At 34.7% G+C, this 19,993-nt stretch overlaps 1 protein-coding gene across 2 annotated transcripts in view; it reads right to left on the reverse strand.

The window, feature by feature from the left end:
* LOC123554940 (matrix metalloproteinase-24-like) overlaps positions 1–19,993 on the reverse strand; it is a 94,127-nt gene that overhangs the window by 19,082 nt on the left and 55,052 nt on the right. For both annotated transcript variants that reach the window (XM_045345390.2, XM_053547555.1), the window contains 2 exons: positions 2,465–2,568; positions 1,814–2,018 (listed from right to left, as the gene is read on the reverse strand). In XM_045345390.2, coding sequence (XP_045201325.2) covers positions 1,814–2,018; positions 2,465–2,568 — 309 coding nt within the window. The remainder of the gene's footprint in view (positions 1–1,813; positions 2,019–2,464; positions 2,569–19,993) is intronic.

Below are 19,993 nucleotides of genomic sequence, written 5' to 3' on the forward strand. Positions count from 1 at the left end.
ATCAACTAAACTTTCTTTTTAAATGTAGAACAATTCGGTCCCGGCGATTATTTGCATTTTACAAGTAAAATATATATAAGCATGCTTATATTAGTTATTATTCATAACATTAGACGGCTGCCTGCCTTATCGAATTTCCCTTTACAGTGGAACAAATTAAATTCAGAGGCAGGTTAACTGTAAGTAGTGCTCATGAAGTTAACATATAAATGTAGGAAAGACGGATGTTGCTTATTACAGGTGTGATCTCTTAACTGAAAGACTGCAGGTTAACTTGACGCGCAAATAAATGATACATTCGGAACTTTAAAGTAAAAGAATCCATCAATATTGTTTTTAACCGACAATTATAAGACCGTAGCAAGAATTGCGTAGCATCTATGTTTCGTTTTTCCTCTTAGTAAGCTTTAAAACTAAAAATTATATTTATCCCTGAACAATGACAATTAACAGTGCTCTAGTATACTCTCTGGGCTCTCAAAGGCGCTAGTATTGTAAAGAAGGTGCAAAACCTAATTTGTAACATGTCACGTCTTTGTGATATTCATTCCTCGGATGAGTTCCAGTTTATTGTTCTACCAAGACGAATAATTGACTATTCCGTGAAACTTGATCGGATTTATATTGCTGCGGAAGACAGCTAAATTTGCATTTAAAAGAGATATTACGCTGGTATTGATACACAATATGCAATACTTGTATCAAATTATATATTCGTTTTCTATCGTGATACATTTTACGTATTGTGATGTTAATATATCGATTTTGTATACAAAACCAACTAGAGATTTTGTTTATTTGAAGTGTGCTTTATATTCACATCAATATATATGATAAGAATTCTTTTTTACTTTTTTGCAATGGAACTGATTAATTAGAGTTGCAAGATGAAAATACTCTCTGAATAAATAACCTTCGGAAGCAGCAAGAAAGACAATAACGGACCCGCTGTGAACCTTTTCTTGGTCATGAATACCTCACGACCCTTGCGTCGGCTTCGGCGGAACTCTGTTACACAATTATAGAAAACATAAAAACACTGTACCAGTAAGCCGCCGACATGATAAGCCACATGACTCCCTGTATCAACGATCTTCTAAAGTAATAATGCATTTTGTAATATGTTGTTTATACAATAAACAGCGTCATTGGTGTATCTGAATTCCTTTAAAGTATATATCATTGACGTGAAGATTTAAGAATGCATTTCGATTTTCTGATAACTTATGACAAGTTTAATCTCCAGTCAGCGGGTTTGTGGATAAATCAACATTAATTCATAAGGTCAGTAAGTTTCATGGGAGGTTATAAAATATGCAACACCTTTCACGCCTCCTAGCATTTAAGCGGAATTCTATAATAATAAAATTAAGTGTACTCTGTGATCCCAAAAGCAGAAAATATAACAAAACTTCTTAATCATTTCAATTTACTTCCTTTCCTTATAATGATCTAAAGACAGCAATATACTTTTTTCTTCTCCTTTTTTTTCGTATACATATGCATTCGTGTAAAGTTTCCATCTGTTCTTGCGTTAAAGTGAGGTAGAGATAGAAAAAAAGCGGAAATTTCTGCGGTCTCCCAACACAACAAAAATGAAAGAGTTGCAGGCTTGGTTTTATTGAGACTGTTTATGGATGGTATGCTACTGTTCTCACCCGGTAGCCCCTCGCCGAGTAATCTAAATCGATTTCTATGCTGTCTCCTCATTACATTTTCGAATACGATTTAAAGTAATCAGAAAAAAATGGTAATAAAACTGTCAACATAGGGCCAATATTAATTAGTTTAATTAGTGTCACAGAGCTCTTACCATCAGCTATATTTACTGTCCATTTCTCGTCTTCATCAAAATGAGCATCGCCTCCATATTGTGGAAAATACGCATGCGCAAGTGTTTGGCCACTTCCGTCAAATGGTGTGTTATCGCCATGGTTTCCGGTCACGAAACGTATTTCTATATCTGCTCTGCCATACTCTCGTCTGACAAAACTTAAAGGAATTACTTCGGACCATAACTGGAAAAAGAGTTAAAAACTATAAATGTTAAAACCATACCACAATATTTTGCATGCTTGTCCTTCAACATAATGAAACCCGAAAATATATAACCAATCATGTTCTGTTTTAAGAAAAATAATAAGCTATTATATGTCAACATGTTTCCATTGTGAAATTGCAAAGTTATGAAGTTTTTGTATTTACATAGATTTTAGAAAATAAAGCTTTATTCACATAACATTATCTTTTTTTTTTCGAAAATTTTCCCAAATCGCAAATCTTTCGTTTGCGCAAACGTATCTACAAGGCCAACATTTTGTGACTAGAACAAGCACTTTCAAACGTATACATTACTATATAAATGTGGTATAATAATAATAATCTGTCCCTGTCCTTACAATTCGCGCAGATAAGATCAAATTGTCTTGTATTAACTACTATTTAAGCTAAGACAAGAACTTACATCAAATGCTCGTTGAAGTTCTCTTTGTACGTCGTCTTTGGAAATCTTTCTTGAGTATTCGCTTATCCTATAATATATTCTGTCTCGTTTTTGCCAACTACTGCCTGAAATGATACGTAAAATATATTATTTTCATATAAAGTATTCATTTTTATCAAAATGGATGTTTTATTCGATATTTCTAAACTTTCGGAATGTCAAACTTATATTTCATGTGTTTTATGGAGTCCTGGTACTGAAATAGTACATGTAAATAGAAAGATGATACAAAGTGTATATAAATAATTAGTTTGCCGATATAATTGTAACTAAATGTTAAATCGTAATGAAATAGTCTAAATGAGCCGCGCCATGAGAAAACCAACATAGTGGATTTGCGATCAGCTTGGATCCAGACCAGCCTGCGCATCCGCGCAGTCTGGTCAGGATCCATGCTGTTTGCTTTCAGAGCCTATAGCAATCAGAGAAACTGTTAGCGAACAGCATGGATCCTGACCAGACTGCGCGATCCATGCTGGTCGCAATGAAGAAACGTGGTATTTAAGCTGCAGATTGTGTGATTAAAATATGGACATGCTTGTTATATATTTCTTTATTGCAATCATGTTCGTGACTGACTAAATTAATTACAGACAGCTGTCCTATAATTCTTGAAAACTGCACAGAAGTCATGACGTCATCTAATGTACTTCTTATCTTGTGCACTATTTATAGCCTGTATACACGCATACCTTAAGAAACTTATTTTTCTCTAATGTTCCATGAATTTACAGAAAACAAAAAATACAGTTTATACATGTGACGTACATGTGACGTAATGTGATTACCATTGCAAATGAGGTGTTAGTAAATACAATTTAAGCCTGTATCAAATAGTTATATACTATCTTGAATGCATTTATCTTACTCACTGGCATCCTCAGTTTTCTAACAGTATTGTATATTTACTCTAAAGACTTTGAATGCTCAATGTAAGAAGGAAAGTACAGTACTGTGGTCATGCATACGTATTTCTGTGTTATCTTTAGAAGTTATCAAGGATTAAGGCAACATGTTATTTGACAAACTTGTTGTACATAAATGCAATCATACTGTATAAAGCTAGTAGAGGTATTTTTTTCAAATCTAAATTCATTGTATGACACAAAGTGAAAGCTATATGAACGGTCACGAAATGTACTAAAAGTGACATCGTTTTAATGACGTCATATTTTATTTTACTAAAACCCTTGAGTTGCATAGAAAACTGTTCATTTCCTTATCACAGAATATCTGCATTCTTAGAAAATGCATCTATGAACATCATCTATAATGACGATTTATTTGGATAAATAGCTGAATGTACAATAATCAAACATTTTTAATAATGCGTGTTTCGGATATAAGTGGAAAAAAAGTGACCGTCATTTTATGTAATTATTATTAAAGTTAGGAGAATACATTTCTACTGCATGTTTCATTGCTAACCTTATCTTCTTCATATCTACTATGTTTGCATTAATTCATTTTGAATGTTTCTCATTGCAGAGTTGGTGCAGCCGTTCGGCGCATGCGCGGAATTATTATCAAATGGAACGCACGGCAAAAATACTCATTTTTTTTAATGTCCGCATGCATTTAGTGTATAATGTGCATAATATATTGACTAAAGGTTAGGGTTAGAATCACCATGGTTACAAAATATATACATTTAAGGTATTTTTGTTCAAATTTAGTTAATCCGGTATATACCGGAGTCTGTAATATATCACGGGCGCACCAACTCTGTATTTAGTCACAGAATGGAAAATGAATCCATCAATAAAAGCATTTTTCAAATTAAAAAGTCAAATTTTATTGTTTATAAAGATGTCAACTCGGGCTGTCAAGCTGACACTGTTATTAAACTCAGATATAATAGATCATTCCTTCATGACGCAAATCTGAGAGTATTGTGTACTAGAATTCATGAATCAATAAATACCGTTATCTGTAGCAACAATCATTCCTTGGAATACATAATTAATGGGAAAAAATGTAATTCGCAGAATATGTGAGATAGAACGGACACGCTGCAGATGTTACTCTGGTGCAGTGCACTTTAAAAGAACAGAAGTCTGTATGCATGACAAATCATGCACTCAATCCTTGAATGTTGTACTAGACAAAAGAAGCCTGTTCAGGGAAAATATTGCTTTACTTTAAGGAAAATGATCCTTTTACGGACATTTTTAAAACGCTTGTAATAACAGCGATTTTACCCTTGATTATTTACCAATTCTCTTTAACCTTCACCCTGCTAAATTTCTACAATTGAGTGGTCCATCATTCAATTTAAGCAGTACCATTTATTATTCAAAGAGGTGTTCACTGAAAATTTACTGACTGAATAGCAAACAGTGCAGACCATGATCTTGGTATGCACTGGTCGCAAAGGCAGAATCACTTGCCGCCAGCAGGCTTAAGGTTAAATATAAAATTTGTTCATGGCTAAAATAAAAGATGCCTTTTTTTACTTTTTCTGTTCTACCTTTATAGGCCTACACGAAATGTTGAATTCTGAGATACGAGATATTTAAGTTAGTAATTATTGTTACTTCTCGTATGCGATTCTACACATTTATCATCCCACATTTATAAGTTTATTCTTGCCCGTTTCTGCCTTTCACTGTAAATTATTAAATTTCATGAGCATTAAATTTCGTGATTTAGTCGAAACTGACTAATTCGTGAGAGCACTGCAATATTACTTCGTAGATTTAAGATTTTTGGGATAAGAGAAAAAGAAACTTCGCTTGTTCGTCTGGACTTAATTTCGTGGATAATTGCAAAACCACGAAATCCACGACAATTAGTCAAAATTCATGATTTTATATTTTCTATCACCTTTCACATATACCTTGCGAACGGACAATACAAGTCACATTTTCAGCATTCGAGTTTGAACAAGGCTGAGTATTACCCTGTTCAGTTAGATGTCCTGTTGAGCTTAGTTAGATTGAAGTGGGATTCTTCTGTTATTTCATACTAGGAAGAAAAATTAACTGAGAAAAATAAACCAGACCCTGATTTATATATACAGTAACTAATTTACGTCTGTAATCTCAATGTGCTCTGTCACGTGTCACATTTGCTTCGGTAGACTCAATGATAAAATGTCCACATAAAGTACGGCATTCGTATATTGTAGGAGTATAGACGATACGCTTCTCAACTGTCTGAACGTATAGTTACAATTGAATTAATATTTCAGTGTTTTAACTTGGTCAATAAACTAAGACTGATAAACGTCGTGCACGAATTGTTGCTAATTCTAGTGGCAGAGATATAATTTGTACTCGACCTAACCATCGGCCTAGCCAAACAGAACGACATTTAAAGTACCATTTGTTTCTAGTTTTTCTTATTAACATTTGGCTTTAAACACTGTAGCAACGATATATTCGCTTAAAAATCTTAAAACGTTTATTGATACCAATCCCTATGTTAATTTGTTTTCAATATAAGTACTTTTCTGCACCAATGCATATCTTAACTCACTGAAAATAAAAAAAAAGTTAAGGTCGTCTGGTGCCTCAGACTGTTTTTATAGTAATTATCGTTGCGGTTCCTTGAGAAAACCGAAATTGGTTGACCACAAATATACACTAATGTAATCGCAACGTCTGCCTGAAACGTTTCCAGTATTACAATACAGACAGCCGTCGCTGGTAAACCCATTGTGTGGAATTGAAAAAGCAAAAAGAGTACAAAAAAATCAAAAACTGTATGCATGTAACTTGTTTTCAAAAATCATTGATAAAAAAAAAATGATAAAACAGTTTGTCGTCATTCGGGTATTTTGCATAAAATTTATGTTACTATGCATCATAATTATAAATTACAGTAAATATAATTTAAGTGGTCCATTAATAAAAACAACAACAGAAAGATGGCAGTTTATCCCGTAAAACTTTGACAAAATCATCGCTATATAAGTACACTGTACATATAAAGTCGCGAAAACATGTGACAAACCATCCAATCAAGAATGTGTCTATCAATGTCTAATTACCCTACTTCGTTTGTGAAAAAAGTAAATAGAATGGGTTTTTTTTGCCAAGTTTCAGCTTATATCCTAACCTGGCATACGTTGCAATTTGCAAAAGCAAAACGTAAAAGAGAAAGAGTTTTTAAACTGTGTATCCTCTATTTCAATGAAATGACATGAACACTGATTATGTTAAATATTAAAAGGATTTCTATTTATATTTCATCGTCTTTTCTACCTGTATGTTCATGTAAATGTAATCGTAAAGTGCTTTACGCATTGCACTGATATTGTACTTGAACAAAACACCATTAAAACCAACCATTATATTCAATGCTTAAAATATTTAATGCTTTATAATAAGATATAATAATAAACCTTTATTATATATCAATTTTATTTATCCAATCGTGAACGTTTATTTGCAACACGTGACCGTACAATATCATTAGGTTATTTAACATTGCTCTGTACAATACGGAGATATATTTGGACGATTACCCAGCTGAGAAAACTATATTGGACGAGCCGAGTCCAAATATATCTATATCTCGTATTGTACTGTTCAATATTAATTAACCTTTTTATTCTACATCTATTTTATTTTAGTTTAAATTAAAAATGATTCACTGAATATTGTATTTCTGCCTTTTCTGTATTTTCAAGACGCATAACCAAACTCTGTACACAGAGCGCCTACTTCACCCGATTTACATTCGGAACATTTTCTCGAGTTTCTGGCTTTATCGAATGTTTAACATGGGACTGTTAAACCGTCCAACTACGGAAAAAATACAGGTTTTTTTGTACGCACGTGCGTCCAGTACGGTAATATATTGAACGGTTACGTGTTGCAAATAAACGTTCACGATTGGATAAATAAAATAGATATAGAATAACGTAATATTATTTCATAATGCTAGACTAATCATATCGTCTCCACTAATTCACATTTCTATAACTGATATCTTCTGCAGCAGAAATCATCGGTTGGAAATATAAGTAATGGAAATACAGCGGACGTGTAATTTTGTAATTTTGAAGACTACACTGGTAATGTAATTAAGATAATGCATTTGTTTCACATATATATGTACTACACGTCAAGTTAATACGTTTCAAGGAAAAGTGCACTGCAGATCGATGTGTAGTAAAATCTAGATGCGACAAGTTGGTTGAGCTGTCAGCATGCTTGCGCAATACTATGTTTTATACACTCCAAATCAACTTAATTCGGTACTCTTGATTACTGATTCATTCGGTCTTAAGTTCTATATGCAGATGCACTTAATTTTCGTCAAAGCTTGAAATAGATATTCTACCGTTCTAATCGATTTGAATACAAACAAACCAATGCAATATCCGAGACAAGTTATATCAGTAAGTAATCTGTACACTAGGACAAAATAATTCAATTGATAGCTCTGTATCATGCACGCCTGTACAATTTTCTTAATGTATTGCGGCCACATGGGATTCTGAAACATTTATTTCGTAGGGCAATGTTTTAGTTTCGAATTGTTGTCTAATTCGTCAGGGTTTGACGTCACATGTTGCGTTATAGGCTTCCACAGTCTACACGGTGTATTCTCGGCGGTGCCTCTACTGTTCAAATATAAAAAAATGTTAACTAGTCTTTTGGCGTAAAACGCTTCGATATTTTTTGTTAAACGTCTGATTTCGCTAACGATTTCGATAAAAATTAGATATTGTATTTTTTTTATGAAAAACGTATGTCTCCCACCACTTGCCATGCACAAATTGTGAATTGCCACAAACTAAGGGGTATCACTCCAGGGAAAATCACTGAACCATAACATACCAACAATGTACAATACAAGTCTTGGCAGTGGTAACTCCTGTAAAGTTTGGTAGAACTCCAACCAGTAGTATAGGAGAAGTAGCACTGACCAAAGAAGTCATGAAAAATATTTAATCACATGGCGATAATATGCTTCACACTAATCACTCGTTAAGTGTGGTGAAATTCAGCCTAATTGTGTATAGCAAGCAGTGTAAACACAGTAAAATATGACAAATCAAGGACCATAACTCCTCTTAAAACCACTGAATCTGAACATGCCGATGATATATATGTTACGTATTGCATTGATAACCCCTTTAAGGTTTGGTAGAAATCTGCTCAATGGTGATTATATAAGAGAAGTGACTAAAATATCATAACTCTGCTGGAAAAACAACGAATCAGATCATGCCCATGGTAAGCACAATAAGGCTGGGCAGAGATCACTTTTTTGAAGTTTGGTGTAATATATTCTTGTAGTATCTAGGTAGTTGCCCGGACAAGGTGAAATACGACAAATCATGGGCCATAACTCCACTGAAAAAAAAACTGAACCAGAACATGCCGATTACATACATACCTAGGCTTAGAACCGACCACTCCTGTACATAAGGTTTGGTTGACCTCTGTCCAATAATATAACAGAAGTGCCCAAAACATTATAAAATTTGATGAATTAAGGGCCATAATTCCACTGAAATGCCGGAAATATTCATAATGAGGCTTGGCAATGATCAACCCTCTAAAGATCACTCTTGTAAGGTATGGTGGATTTCCGCAAAGATCAAGGGCCATAACTACGCTGAAAATAATCGAACTGAAAAAAAATGACTACAATATGCACAACTCGGCTTGGCAACGATCACTCTTATGAAGTTTTGTGTAAATCTCTCCAGTGGTACCTGAGGAGTTGCGCGGACAAACCGTGGGACATACAGACAGACAAATTTTAAACTTGTTTCATATCGTTTCTATAGTTTGTACAGTTTATAAGTACCCAGAAATACAACAAAATGATCCCGCTTATTTTCACATAATATTACCGTCCGGTTTCAAATAATTTTCTATTGTTTTATTACAAAAGTGTGTGCTAAGATAAGTTGTGCTCATTTTTTTTTTTTTTTTTTTGGGGGGGGGGGGGGGGGGGGGGGGGGGCAGGTTTAACGTCGCACCGACACAATTATAGGTCATATGACGACTTTCCAGCTCTGATGGTGGAGGAGCAGCTGGGTAGAACCACCGACCTTCCGTAAGCCAGCTGGATGGCTTCCTTACATGAAGAATACAATGCCCCGATGAGGCTCGAGCCTACATCGATGAGGGGTAAGTGATTTGAAGTCAGCGACCTTAACCACTCGGCCACGGAGGCCCCCTAGTTGTCCTCAGCAAGGGTATGATGTTAATGTATTCTTCTGACAGTCCTTGTAGAACAGCGAAGTTTTGATAATTACGGTATCTAGACCTTAAAAGACTCTAGAAAAGGCTGAATCTGCACACACTGTTATAGAACAAATGTGCCGCTGATTTTACAAGGCCGTTTATACTGGGACATTGCAGATACTATGTTTATATACTAGGTGCTAGCATTGCCATTTTACTGGTGTTTTTATAAGTATTTATATAGGAAACTTGCACGTTCTATGTTTTTAACATTGCCATTTTACCAGTGATTTTTTCGGGGCCTGCTGGACTAGGAACTCCTACAAACTATATTCAAACACAAAAAGTTAGCATTTTGACTTTACCAAGGACTTGACTAGGCGGTTGTTTAGGGAACGTGCACGTAATTTGTTTAAACACAAAGTGCTAGCATTTCAAAACTTTACCAAGGACTAGATCAGGTGGTTGTTTTGGGAACTTGCATGTACTATGTTCAAACACGAAGAGCTAGCATTGCAACTTTACCAAGGACTTGATCAGGCGGCTGTTTTAGGAACTTGTTGTTCCTTCTCAAGGGAAGGAACACTTATGGTGAACATGTCACACTTGACTGAGCATGTAATGGATACAAGGGTATCGTCAAAGGAATTCGAATTCCCGTAGGGCGCCGCCATCTTGGATTCATGCATATTCATTACAAATAGCCTCTAGCCCGATATGTGTTTACGCATAATTAATCTTTATTTCAATCTTTAGTGCAATACAACTACGTAAAATAACAGAACAAGAAGACACAATAATAAAGTTTAAATCATGTAACTACTCCTCAACTGAATATATCATAGTAAAGAATCGAGATTAATGAAATGAATATGCAACATCTAAAAATAGACTCCCGCCAAAAGAAATTTACGTAATGAAATTGTCCCTGGTCACGTGATATTTTTCGTTTCTAACGTTTCAGATTTGCAAGTGCTTTCTTTTGCGTACTTTTTTACCCTTCCTGATTTGCTTTTCGAACAACTTTGAATTATGATAAAACTGTTAGTACTTAGATTAGTTCTTAAATAGTTAAGTTTGCACCAAAAATGACAAAACATATTTTTCTCATTGCATTTATATTAAAAATTTGTAACATAATACTAAAACAATATTCCTTCAAAAGAATATTTTATATGCACTAGAAGGAACCTTTTGGTAAGCTAAATCTTGTACGTACTATGCTCAAACACGAAGAGCTAGCATTTCAACTTGATCAAGGACTTGATCAGGCGGTTGTTTTGGGAACTTGCACGTACTACGTTCTAACACGAAAAGCTAGCATTTCAACTTTATCAAGGACTGTATTGCGAACTTGCATGTACTATGTTCAAACACGAAGAGCTAGCATTGCAACTTTACCAAGGACTTTATCAGGCGGTTGTTTTGGGGACTTGCATGTATTACGTTCAAACACGAAGAACTAGCATTTCAACTTTACCAAGGACTTGATCAGGCGGTTGTTTTTGGAACTTGCATGTACTACGTTCAAACACGAAGAGCTGTCATTGCAATTTAACCAAGGACGTGATCAGGCGGTTGTTTTGGGAACTTGCACGTTCTACGTTCAAACACGAAGAATTAGCACTGCAACTTTACCAAGGACTTGATCAGGCGGTTGTTTTTGGGAACTTGCATGTCCTATGTTCAAACACGAAGTGCTAGCAATGCAATTTTACCAAGGACTTGATCAGGCGGTTGTTTTTGGTAACTTGCATGCACTATGTTCAAACACGAAGTGCTAGCAATGAAATTTTACCAAGGACTTGATCAGGCGGTTGTTTTTGGTAACTTGCACGTACTATGTTCAAACACGAAGAGCTAGCATTTCTACTTTACCAGTAATTTTACCAGGCCGGTTATATTGGGAACTTGCACGTACTATGTTCAATAATGCAGTGATAGCCCGACAGTCCATAGAATTTTGTTTTGTTAATTTGCAGTTTGCACGAAACACAGGTATGTTTAATGGGAGCAAAAGAATGTTTAGAGTGCATTTGGCTTGAAAGTTTGCATGCTTTTCCTTTAAATACAGATTGTTAACAACCTCCGCTTCTGAGATCACGCCCCTGGAGTGTGTGTTTGATGAATTATTTGCCACTTTTTTCACTAAAATTTTGTTTTCTATAAATAGTTCCATCAGAATTAGCCCTTCATTTGATACTTGCTCTATTTAGGTGCCATATCAATTACATTGTGTATTCGGAATGCGATCAAGTATGTGACTAAATGTCATTCAAATAATTCAAGAAATCATACTTATGTAGCTTGTCATCGTACAAAACATTATCTTCAGTTTATCTAAAACTAGCTGTATTAAATCAATCTATTTTTCACTAGCATTTTCATCAATATAGCCATCATTCAAAGTTAACATCGCACTTTATTGCTTATAATATTGTTAACTCGGGCTGTCATGCGAACAATGTTATTATACTCCGATATAATAAATCATTTATTCATGGCGCGAAACTGATCGTTTCGTGCACAGGAATTCTCATATCAATAACTAATATTATCTGTAGCAACTCATTGCTTGGAAAACATAATTAATGGGAAATGTGTAATTTGCAGAATATGTTTGTTGTGACGTATAAGCTTGATGTTATTCAGACGCTATTTTGCAGAACAGAAACATAACTAGAAGGAAAATCAGGCAATGATTTTGTTTTCTTAGAGAGTTTGTTAAGCTATACATTAGTTAGTCTCTGAGGAAGCTATACAGCTGGCTTACTGAAGGTCGGTGGTTCTATCCAGGTGCCCGCTCGTGATATTATAATGCACGGAGGGGCACCTGGGGTCTTCCTCCACCATCAAAAGCTGGAAAGTCGCCATATGACCTATAATTGTGTCCTTGCGACGTTAAACCCAACAAAGTAAATAAATAAATTCTGTTAGTCGTTCCTTTACTTTGAAGGAAAACTAAAGTATTTTTCTAGTAATAGATCCATAATTCATTTGTACTATTGTATTCAGTCAGCTGGAGAAACATAAAAAAGTTTTATCTGCGATATTCGCTGTATGACAATATGTGAACTCCTAACCTGACATATTAAGGTCAGATCAGCTTAGTCATGAAATTTATGGGGGAAGATTATGCACCCTTGACGTCAAAGATAGAAGTTACCCTTCTGTTTTTTTTGTTTTTTTTTTGTTTTTTTTTGTTGTTGTTGTTGTTTTTTTGTTTGTTTGTTGTTGTTTTTTTTTGGTGGGGGGGGGGGGGGGGGGTTGGCAAAGTATGCGTGTAGAAAAGCACTATGTAAAATGTATTGACTGTACAAAAATGAAAAAAAAATTTACTTATTATCCACTATATTTCCTCCTAGTATGTCTCGGATTCATGTAAAATACTGTTTATGCAGAGGAAAAACCTGTCGGAAATAACGCTGATATTTGACCCAACCTCTCCAATTATGGAAGGAGCTAATTTTTCTTTTCTCTTAACATCAAACTGATGCAATATATAGAGGATATTTGTTTGTTTGCAGTGAGATATCGAAATATATCATCACCGATAAGGGAGACAATTGAATATTTTCACGAAGGCGGAGCCTGAGTGAAAATATCAGAATTGTCTCCCTTATCGGTGATAAATTACCATGGACACTTAGGCACATTAATATCGAATATTGGTGATTAGGTTCATTAAATCAACACGACGCCATTTTGTTTTTAAAAACAAAAATTGCATTTAAGTATTTTATGTAAAAATACACAGAGACATTGACAAATGCCGGTAGTTAAGTAGAAGCATATTTAAAACTTTTCGGGTCAATCCGTCAGTTCGTTGAATAACCGGAAGCTTGCTTTTTTTCCCAAAACACACGCTGAAGGTCAGATTAAAAAAACACGAAAATTCTAAACAACTGTGGAATATGCGTAAATCCTTGGAAAATCTAGCTGCAGAATTAAATATCATCATGGATTCAATAGAAATAGCTAGGAAATATTGATCTAGGGGCTGCATAGCATAACAAAATGGATGGAAGTTGGAACACAACTGGCTGGGTTGCCTTGTAGTTGTAGTGGGAACGTACTTCGACGAAAATGTGAATGCTGGCATATTACGTAAGGTTGAGTTGATGTCTTGTGACAATTAACTAAGACAACAACCAACTAAATGTGCTGTCGCCAGTAAAATCTACCACACGATAGTGAACCAATCGAAAAAAAGTAGAGGAAACACACAATGACACATATCTGTAGCTACATGAATGGCAAGGCCTAGCAACCAAGCTGACAAAGGTAACATAATTATAGCTAGCCTGTTCTATATAGGATTGTCTAGCAGTTCATGACTCGTGTATGGCTTGAAGTTGAGTATTAGTATAATCCAGTAATTTTAAAGGCAGCAAAGGGAGGTAATTAAAGAATATATTTCAAGGGAGATAATTTATCTGGAAAAAAGAAGTTCGGCACTGTGAGTGATATCAATTTATATCTCATTGCTATTTTCCAGTATTTCACCAATAAGCATAAAATAAATTTATTCTCTTTTATCGGTATAGGTCGATATGAATGTCTGAGTTTTGAAATTCAGTACAAAACAGTTTGTAATTGTTCTTTAAGTTATACATGGGTACAAGATTTTTTAACGTATTTCAGTCCCCATGGCTTTCCTGTAAAATCACCCTGTATGCCTCAAGACTGCAGGAAAAAACACTTGTAAAGTAACTGGAACAAGGTACCGAACTTTAAACCGTTCATATGGCATAAACTATGGACCGACGATTTATAGGAGTCGTGTAATAATAAGCAATACTTACAAAGATGAAAAAATCAATAATTCTGTAAGTAGTTTTCTAATTCTGTTTCCAAATATAACATGCAGAAAATATGTCTGGTCATTTCATCCGCTTGGTTCTATAAATTTACAATGCCTTAAAACGTAAATTTCCCAGAGCACAAGTGGATTAAAGTACCAATCGGGAAACTGAAGGACAATAACTACCATCAACGTATTCTAAATTTAGAAATTTAATTGAAAGTTTTGGAGCGTCGCAGACATACCGACGGCAGAATAAACGATGTTCTATCAGCTGTTTATATTCAATGTCTGTTAACAGCATACCTCAACTTAATTGCAAATTTATATAAATTTGACTATAGTTCAATAAATCTAAATGAAATAGTATATTTCAAACACTATTGCTTGTTGTGAGCAATGTATCAACATTAGCTTCCTGCAGACCGTACACTACGTGATGAAATATCGTATGTTAACATATGTTTTTATCGTCAAACAATGCTTACAATTTATCACATACTATCTACTTCGTATTGTCACCTTAAAAACTGACAATACTTAGAAAACTTTCAAGGTTTTAGTGCTTTGAGCATTATTATAGTAACTGTTGTAATGTTTGCCGAGTGCCATTCCTTGGGAAAACTGTAATAAGTTCCCTAGAGGTTGACCACAAAAATCCACTTACGTAATCGCAACGTCTGCCTGAAATGTGTTTTGTCTTGTTGACGTCATTTCCTTCATTACGTTTTTTTTGTATCCTGAGGGAGACTAATGTAGCCGAAACCCTAAGTGAAAAATAAAGTGATTTTTTTGTAGTTTTGACTATTTTAAGACCTGTATATTATATGTATATATTGTCTAAACATGCAGACAGGAAATACTATTAAACACATTATGTGGAAGTAACTGAAATTGCAAATGAACGAAATAACAACTTTCATATGTCTGGTTAAATGTCTGAACAATTGTACACAAGTAATCTTTTTCGTCAATTGTCAACGTGATCCGAGTTGTTTACAAATGTATCGAATTAATATTCTCATTTTTCGTAAAGCATGTATTTTTTCATGGATTTATCTTTGACATATTGATATGATTTTCACGAACATAAAAAGAAAACAGAAAGAGCTTATGTTATCGCATTAAATCTTGCTATGAACCTCACTGTATGATTACATATGTGAAGTCGCGAAAACCGGTAGCAAAATGTCTAACCAAGGATATGACCCTAATTATCTTGTTTGCGGTAAAAATAAGTAAAGTTTACTGCTGTATTTATTTCATAGAAAATTCGAAGCGTGAGGTCTGTCTGGCAAACGTAGATCAGGCTAGCAATATCATTTAAACTGCGCATACACAATGTCTTGGTTTACATTGTAAATAGGTATGTTGAATAAAATATGATATTGTGCGAACACTTTGTTAGCACTAACTGACGTGGAATGTTTTTTTTGTGTGTGTGTGTCAATCTATGAAATTAACCCCCGTATGAACAAAACAAAATCAGTCATGTATATTTTCTCTTCATGCTCGGAAAGTTACGCATTTAAGCTTAAATAAGATAACCGTTTGAGCCAAAAGCATGAAATTTTAAGCCAAAGGAAAGAAATGACTACACGGTATGTCGTCACTGTGATAATCAGAAAGATTTTCATGTTTTGTTCATACATCCACCAATATGTCAGTTTTAAATATAATTGTTTGGTATGGTGCATCAGACATTTTACTCAAACTGCACTTGCATAAAAGCATCATTCAAGCTAATATTAAATTCAATGCTGAACAGGGTGCCAATTCAGGCTTATCAAGCTCTGCATTATAATCAGTAATAATAAATAATTTTTTCATGATGCTAAACTAATCACATTGTCTCCATGAATTCATAATTCAATAATTGAAGCTTTCTGTAGCGGAAATCATCGGCAGGAAATATAATTAAGGGAAAATACAGCAGGCATGTAATTCTGCAGTATGCGTTTTGTATAAAGCTTATTCGCCTGATGTAGGAGATAATTACGTTAATGCATTCGTGCATGTGTATATGTACTAGACGTAAGGTTTATTCGAATATGGGACACTGTATGAATCTACAGATGTATAGCAAAATCTAAATGTGAAATACGGCTTCTAACAGACTTGTGCAATACTTAAAGGAAAACATGTTACATACTATATCATATGCCTTCCGAAGAAAGCCTATCAAAACCATATTGATTTGGAACTCTTGATTGATTGATTCAGCCGCTCTTAAGTTCTATAAGGAGATACACTTTATTTTCTTCAAAGTCTAAATAGATGTGCTATATTTAAATCGATTCGAACCAAAACAAGCTGTAGGACAATCATATAATACAAGTTATTTCAAGAAGTAATCTCCATACTGGGACAAAACAAACAATTCAATTGAAAGCTCTGCAACATGTACGCCTCCACAATTTTCTTAATGCATTTTGGCCTCATGGGATGCTAGAAAACAAATGCGTTTCGTAGGACAATGTTTTAGTTAAGAATTTCTGCATAATTCGTCAGAATAAATATTTTGGTGAAATTACAGAAGTCGAAAGGGAAATTGTTAACTCTGAGAAAAAGAATAATGCCCACGTCTAGCTTTGTACTTTGACGTAATAGAATTGAATTAGACAAGAATATAATGTATCCGAGTCGAATTCTTTATATATTATTATTTATTGCATACGTTGTTGGGTTATTCGATTACATAGACCATAAACGGGTTTTCTAGCCCTACATTTTTATACCTGTAATACTGCTTTCTTTTTCCCACGATGGGCATTTTTCAACACCTCTAAATGACAATAAGAAAGTTAATGCTGGATAACTTTCACGGCAAGCGGGAATATTGCAATTGCACTGATGGTAAAAACATTTGATTGTAAACATGAAATCAATGTGTAAGTACATGTACACATAAGTTTTCGCAATGGCGATGATCGGCTTTCCTATTGGACCGACGTCAGATCGATGTAAACCATGCCGTGAATTCCCAGTCAAAATTACCACTTTAGATTTTCGCAGTAGAGAACTGTGGCAAGTCTATATCTGCATGTAGTTTTCGTGTGGCTATCGCTGTGTAACATTAACGTATTCGCATTGACCGTTAATTATAGACTATAGCATTTATTTTTATTCATCGGTATTTAACAAGTTAGAAGAGTTAAAGACCCACCAATACCTAGTGGTCTACTTTTTCCTCCCACATGAACTTTGTGCAAATAATTCTGGTAATACTGGTATCATACAACTATTCTACAAGATGACAGGTGGACAAGCTCAGTCCGGTTTTCATAACTTCATCTGCAAACTTACTCAGTCATTCTCTTCTCAGTATAGTTTTATAAAAAAAATAGAATAATAACTATCTTACACTGTATATAGAAACAAAGTGTGATCTAAACTCACCTTAATACATGAAGTGCCGTGAATTGAATAATATATTTAGTAATACATTGTCTTAGCCTTATATCTGTTACTGTCAAACTGTAATTAGACACTTGTCATTGCTCATTTCTCCATACAAAAATGTATAATTACAATTATGGAACAATCTGACTGAAGTACTTGATCTTCTAAACGAAGATCCGAGAATGACCCATTCTTAATCGTCTTCTGTATATTTTTGATTTCCAGAATTGCTATTTTTATTTTCGCAATTCTATTTTTTATTTTAACCAATCAGCCGACTTGTTTGAATGTCAAAGATTAAGAAAAATGTGTAGGCTGTCAGGGACTCGAATCCGGGACCAGTCTCTTATAGAGCAAGTGCTCTACCGACAGAGCTAACCGGCTGACACTTTACGTCAAAAAAAAATGTAACTATCAAAAACCCAGTCAAAATATAGATTTTTTATTCTCACAAAATGTAAGTAAGTAAAAATGTGTAGGCTATCAGGGACTCGAATCCGGGACCAGTCGCTTACAAATTTTTTATTCTTACAAAATGTTGTAAGTAAGCCTTCTGCCTGGCTAACGGAATGGTCGTCAGAACGAGGCTATCAATAGCACGTCTTCAGATCCTAAGTATAGCGTAACAGGAGATGTACTTTAGTCAGACAGCATTATGGAAATACAAAAGGTTACAGTTAGTGGTGTGTCTTTAAGGTAACTTGACAATAGCTACTACTGACCTTGACAAATAATGTTTGATGATGACAGAGTTATTGACTGGACAAGAAACATAAATTTTAGCTTTTTAATCTAAGTTTGACTTTGACTTTGAAACTGGAAAGTTTGGACTGGCGTCTGACACGTCATTTTAATATAGGGAACGTTTATGCCATGTAATTTTAAAATGTCTTCATCGACGGAATAGGTATGGAACTGACAAGAAACACTTCATGCAAACCGTTAACCTCTAAATGTGACATCGATCGTGGAGCTAGTGGTCTGGTTGTTATGCACGACACGTTTTCTCGTTTTCGGGGAATATTTCTGCTAGTTAATTTCGAAATTTCTTGATTAATGACAGAGTTACGAACCGGGTATGAAACAGACCCTTTTAACCTTTCACTTGACCTCTAAGTGTAAACTTGATCTTGGAGCTAGGGGTCTGGGTCTTGCGCGTAACACATTGTCTCCTTATGGTAAACACTTATGCCAAGTTGTTTCAAAACCCCCTCATGGATAACAGAGTTATATATCGGACACGTAAAGATCTATTATGATATGACTTCTTAAATATGACACTGACCTTGGAGCAAGGGATCTGGGTTTTGCGCGAGACACATTGTCTGATTATAGTTACCATTTACGCCAAGATATTTCAAAATCCCTCCATGGATAGCAGAAATATGGATCGGACACAAAAATAACCCTGTTAACACCTTGACCTTGGAGCTAGGGTTCTCATTTTCAAGTGATAAACATTTATGCTAAGTACTTTTAAAACCTCTTGATGAATGGCAAGGTTACGATCCGGACACAAAACAGACTGTTTGACTTCTAAGTGTGACCTTGACCTTGTAGAAAGGGGTCTGAGTGTTACACATTAAACGTCGTCTCATTAAGGTTAATATATTTATGCCAAACTGTTTCAAAATTTCCTTCATGGATGACAGAATTACAGCCCGGACAAGAATTTACAAAGTTACGGTCGGCATTAAAATCAAAAAACATACTGTAGTGTTTACAAATAAAAAGTTATTTGCTGAAACATATTTAAATGATGTAAGGATGTTATCATTAAATAAAATCCTAAAATTTTTTTTTCTTGAAATAGATATTGATATATACTTAATCACTTAATAACAACATAATATATTAGGCCCTAACAAAATCTGAAAAATCCCTCAGAAGCAACGACGACAAAACAAATAGTAAATATTGCAGACCCGATTTGACTTATAGTTGGTTTAATTTGTACGCTAGTCAGCAGTGTACATGTATTTAGACAATTTACAACCATGCTTTGCACGGAATGAATTTGCAACCATACTTTGCACGGAATGTCATGGATCAGAGGGATAGACTGGCTATATTCATCACTTAAACCCGGCAAACTGTATGAAATCTAAAGTGGTAGGATATTCATGGCAT

Source organism: Mercenaria mercenaria, chromosome 7 (assembly GCF_021730395.1).
Source record: "Mercenaria mercenaria strain notata chromosome 7, MADL_Memer_1, whole genome shotgun sequence".
NCBI classification, from domain to species: domain Eukaryota; kingdom Metazoa; phylum Mollusca; class Bivalvia; order Venerida; family Veneridae; genus Mercenaria; species Mercenaria mercenaria.